Source organism: Monopterus albus, unplaced genomic scaffold, assembly GCF_001952655.1.
Source record: "Monopterus albus unplaced genomic scaffold, M_albus_1.0 scaffold260.1, whole genome shotgun sequence".
Classification (NCBI taxonomy): domain Eukaryota; kingdom Metazoa; phylum Chordata; class Actinopteri; order Synbranchiformes; family Synbranchidae; genus Monopterus; species Monopterus albus.
Genome location: NW_018128140.1, coordinates 1,362 through 6,465, shown reverse-complemented (window position 1 = coordinate 6,465; position 5,104 = coordinate 1,362). Strand labels below are relative to the sequence as shown.

General features: G+C 38.1%; 1 protein-coding gene across 6 annotated transcripts in view; it reads left to right on the top strand.

The window, feature by feature from the left end:
• cep44 (centrosomal protein 44) overlaps positions 1 to 4,578 on the top strand; it is a 36,204-nt gene extending 31,626 nt beyond the window's left edge. For 4 of the 6 annotated variants that reach the window (XM_020621431.1, XM_020621430.1, XM_020621432.1 and 1 more), the window contains exons 9-11: positions 1,468 to 1,539; positions 2,758 to 2,795; positions 3,991 to 4,578. In XM_020621431.1, coding sequence (XP_020477087.1) covers positions 1,468 to 1,539; positions 2,758 to 2,795; positions 3,991 to 4,063 — 183 coding nt within the window. In that variant the 3' untranslated portion in view covers positions 4,064 to 4,578. Of the gene's footprint in view, positions 1 to 1,467; positions 1,540 to 1,874; positions 1,937 to 2,047; positions 2,174 to 2,757; positions 2,796 to 3,990 lie in introns of those variants that run through there. The other 2 variants (XR_002276698.1, XM_020621434.1) reach the window with 2 other exon arrangements.
• Positions 4,579 to 5,104: the final 526 nt, after the last annotated feature.

The following is a 5,104-nucleotide window of genomic DNA, read 5'->3' as shown; positions in this document are numbered from 1 at the left end:
ATATTCTAATTTTGTGAAATACTGGATTTGGGTTTTTTTTTTGTCTTTAATCCATAATCATCAAAATTGAAACAAATAAAGGCTTGAAATATTTCACTTTGTGTGCAGTGAACTAATATAACATACAAGTTTCACTTTTTGAAACAAATTATTGAAATAAATGGACTTTTCCTCGATATTCTAATTTTTTGGCACATACCTGTATCCATTGCCATTTATTTCCACAGAATGATCCACATATGTTTCTTGTCAAACTATTTGTTGCTTAACATTATGTGTTCCAGCCATGGTGAAAGAATTTTAATTTTCAAAATTTTTTCTGGCTCAAAACCCAGAGTTGGCGACCAAGGTTTGGGTTGGCCAGGCACTTGGCCCCAGCCACTGTCCAAAACACAATGCACCAGCCCCTTATGGCCTCTCCAGCAGGTGGTGGGCCCACCGAAGAATAGCTCCACGTTATGGTTTTGGGCTAAGCCCATCCAGGCCCCGTGGGTATAGGCCTGGCCACCAGGCACACACATGCGAGCCCCTCCCCCAAGGCCTGGCTCCAGGGAGGGGCCACGGTCACCCCATACTGGGCAGGGTAAACATGAGCCTTAATTTTTTACTGTAGAGTGCAGAGCTCAGTCACCAGTGAGGAGCTCAGAGTAGAGCCGCTGCTCCTCCACGTTGAGTGGAACCAGTTGAGGTGGCTCGGGCACCTGTTTAGGATGCGCCCTGGACGCCTCACTGGGGAGGTATTCCGGGCATGCCCCTCTGGGAGAAGGCCTCTGGGCAGACCCAGGACACATTGGAGAAACTATGTCTCCTGGCTGGCTCCTGAGGAGCTAGAGGAGGTGTGTGGGGAGAGGGAAGTCTGGGAGGCTCTGCTCGGACTACTGCCCCCGCAACCCGGCTTTAGATAAAGCGGATGAAGATGGATGGATGGATGGATGGATGGAAACATTTTTTGGATCCAAACTTGTAGAATTTGCATCTGAAGAACCAATCAGAAATCGTCATAGCCACAAGAACTTCAGCCATTTAGAAGACTGGGTGTGCAGACTACTGAGCCATTCAGACAAAGTCTCCGCCCTGGCTGGCACACGCCTGTGCTAGTTAGAACCATTCCTTTGTCTCAGTTAAGTTAGAAGAAGTTGAAGAAGAAACTTAAAAAAAAACGGCAACAAAGAACAAACAAAGAAACTTCGAGCCTCCTCAGGGTGTGTCCCTTGTCCACGTGTTATTTTTGTTTTGTTAAATTAATCATATTTTATTTAGATTGCGTGCTCACATTGCCACAGGAAATGTTTTGTAGTTGGAATCTCCTTAATAAGGTAAACTGTATTATTGATCACTTTTCACAGGTGGTTCAGATTTGATAAGCTTATAACTAGCAAGTTTGTTTTCAACTTAATCATTGACTATGCATATTTTCATGTAACAAGATCATTCTGTTGCATATCCTCTGTTTTTCAACTCTTTTAGTCAAGTGTGCCCCCACCATGTCCTTCATCTACCCTTTCCCATTCTTCCTGCTCCATGCCTGATGCTTCAAAGGTGACACAAAGCAAAGCACACACCTGCATACAGATAAACAAATTTAAACAATCTTTTTGTTCATTGGGGACATTATTTTGTAAATGGCGCTTTTACATTGGTTGAATTATTATAGGGTTGTGTTCCAAACATTTCAAAGATTATTATTCTTGACAGTGCATTTAATAATACGTACACTCACAATATTTACAATAATAGCATTTTCAAGTTCCTTCCATTAAAAAAAGTCTCCATAAATCTTACAGATACTAAATTGTTTAAGCTGTAGATTTCAGTGTTGTAGTGGTTGCAGTAAACTGTTTTGTTTTTTATGTTATTTTAACCACCCTGTGTAGATTGTCCTTTATGCCAAAGGCTTGGTGAACAAGACATAAGTTAGAAGTTTCTGTCGTTAAAGGTATTGTATGTTCAGAAATTCTGGCAAAGAACGTTTGCGTTTTGGTTGCCATCTACACAACTCCACAACTCATCTCAGTTAGGGTTCCATAACCAGAATTCATTTCCACAGGAAACATACTAGGGACTGGGTGAAGAGCATGGTTTTTCTTAACACATCCATGGGGAAGAGCTGATGCCAAAGGAGATACAGTAGATATATACACACATACACTAGTGACATACACTAGCACAAAATTAAGATACCACAGACACACCCACACACATAGACAGCCACCCCAACAGGGTCAACACACTGGCCCTTCTTCTGTCTTTCTCCTCAGCTGTTTAGCTGTGCCATCTGTAAGTGGAGGTGTTGGAATTGGCATTTTTTCAGCCATCTCCCTTTTGACTGTACAGTGATGCTGTGAATATGACAGTGTGTAATGAATTATAATCACTGACTATACCTTTAATGCTTACTAACACTAGACTTTTCATGGCATCAAAATTGTGACTTTTTATCAAAATCCATTTCTTTACAGATAAATTGTGTATGACACCTTGGCAAATAAATTGAATATTAGCAGTGGCTACATACAAAAAAACATACCTAAAACAGTGACCCTTGTCTTATTAACAGTATGTCAAATGTCATGACTGGACTATACAGGGGTGTTTTCTGTAGTCTGCATGTAATAATTTAACTGAATAATGAAAACAGTACAAAAGAACCTACAATTCCATGAATGTATAGAGCTTCATGGTACAACAACTCTTTCTATAGTTTTAATGATTCGGGAGCTGCAAACATTTGTTATAATTTGTCCCTTTTTTGTACAGGAGGACCTCAAGGGCAGGCTAGAGAGCATCACAAACATGTAAGTTTTTAATTAAGTAACTATGCATCACTGTTTGCAGAAAATATTGTGCATTTTTTCCATTTCCAAGAGAAACTGTGTTAACATCTGTTCAAATAAAAAATCAGCAAAATCTGTTATTTATCAAGGGGTGCCTAAACTTTTGCATAAGACTGTATGTCTGTTGGTTAAGTGGTGTGTAGCTAAAAACATTCTCACGACCTCTAATACATGTCGTGACTGAACATAGGAACATTATGGCTAACTCTACAGTTTTACACATCATAATAATAATATTAAACACCCTGTCTGCTGACAGTCATCAACTCTTCTCTCTAGTTGTCCTTGACCAGATGTACCCTGCAGCAATTCATGTGCAGGCCTAAGCATTTAACAGTCTAACTAAACACCCTCTCTCCACTAACATTTCTAATACATAAAGTATCTATCCAATATCTATCTGACTAAAAATATCTAACAGTACTAAAAAAAATACCTCCATAATGAAAATACACTCCCACCCTTTTTTTTCCTCAGAAATAAGAATGCATCTCATTTGATATTTATCTGTATTCCTATGGATATTTGTTCTTACTTTAATGGGAAGTACACCAGTGCTTAATGCACCCTTTATTCATTAATGTTAGAAATGTTGTTCACTGGGAGGGAGAGAGAATAAAAGATAGATTTATGGTTGCTGGTGTTTTGTGTGTGAGAGCTACAGTTGACTGGCTGGCTTACACATGGTTGGTAAGACATCAAGGCAACACATCCTATGTTACATTTGAAATATACAGTATGTCATACATTTCAAAACGGAGTCACTTAATACTGACACAGTTGGGTATGATAAAGTTAATGTTTAAACTTTGTCAAGTTTACAACTGTTTAGTTGTAAACTAAACTATTGTTGTTTTGATTCAGATGTATCCTTGAGTTCATTTAGCTTTCTGTTCTGACTGGTTAAATGTCCACATAATTCAAACACCAAATTTGTTTTTCTTTTCTTTTTCTTTTTCAAGTCAATGTCAAACTTTGCTTGGATCTTTCAACAAAGCTGTAAAGATCTGTTTATGATTTGATTCCTGTCTAGCAGGGGATTTTTAGTCAAGAGTTAAGGTTAAGGTAAGGGGTTAGGAAATGCATTGTCAGTAAGTATCCTCACAATTATAATAAGGCACAACTGTGTGTTTTCTCATGTGTCTGAAATGTACAGGCTGAAGAGCACCTCAAATCTGTTGAAGGACACAATACTTCACAGCACCCTGCAAATAAATGATGATAAATGATCGTTTGGGTTAAATGTAATGTCACATTACAACATTGGCACACTCCTGTCTTAAAGACCTTTATTAAACCCAATTCCGCATTTATCTACCCATCATCTTGCTTTTTTTTTTTTTTTACTAACAAGCTACATATATGTATAAACAGCCTGAGAAAGAAATTATTGTGAAGAATAAATACTGTAAGCATGAAAATGAATGCTTGAGCCTCCATAATTAAGTGTGGATCATGCAAAATTAAAGATTATATGCATTTTAGTTTTCACCCCTATACTATGTATGTATGTGAAGGTGTGTGTTTTATCTCAAGTGGTCAAGAATGTATGGGAAAAAGTATGTGTTAAAATTATCACCGGCCTCCATTACACACAGTAGCTAGATACTTGCACACAACTTTATTTATTCTAGATTAACATTTTACCACATCATGGCATCAGATGCCATGATAACAAAAAATCAATGGTTAAGTCTTGAATTTATTTCGCCTTTTGTTTTGTAAACCTAATAAAGCCTTTGTAGAAACCTTTTTAAGCAAAGTTTCTCATTGACCCGCAAAAGCAGATACAACAGATGTGGACTGTTGTGGGATTGCCATTAGGACAATATCCCTGGGATTTTTTGTATTTAATATTTGTCAGAGGACTAACACAGCCATGGCATTTTGACCTTTGTGTGTTTTGACCTCCTGCATAGCTTAATTTTCCCACATATTGTATAATCCAAAAGTTATTAGAAAATGTCTGTGCAGATTCTCAGTCATCCAGGTCATAGAAAAACTGAAAAAACTTAGAAAAAATCAACTGGACTAGATTTCTAGGTCGAAGACATTTCACCTATAAGCTCTGTTTCATTTACAAAGCTTCTTCCGGCTCTTTCAAACCAGGAACTCACAAAGACGAAGTAGACCACCTTAGATTTTATAAAAAATAACCATACTGGTTTATTCAGAGGATCACAGGTAAAATTAACATTACACGTCCAGATCTCTCCCACCACCAACCTGCGCGCAGGCAGCTTGGAAGATGAAAGACCCTGAACCAAAAA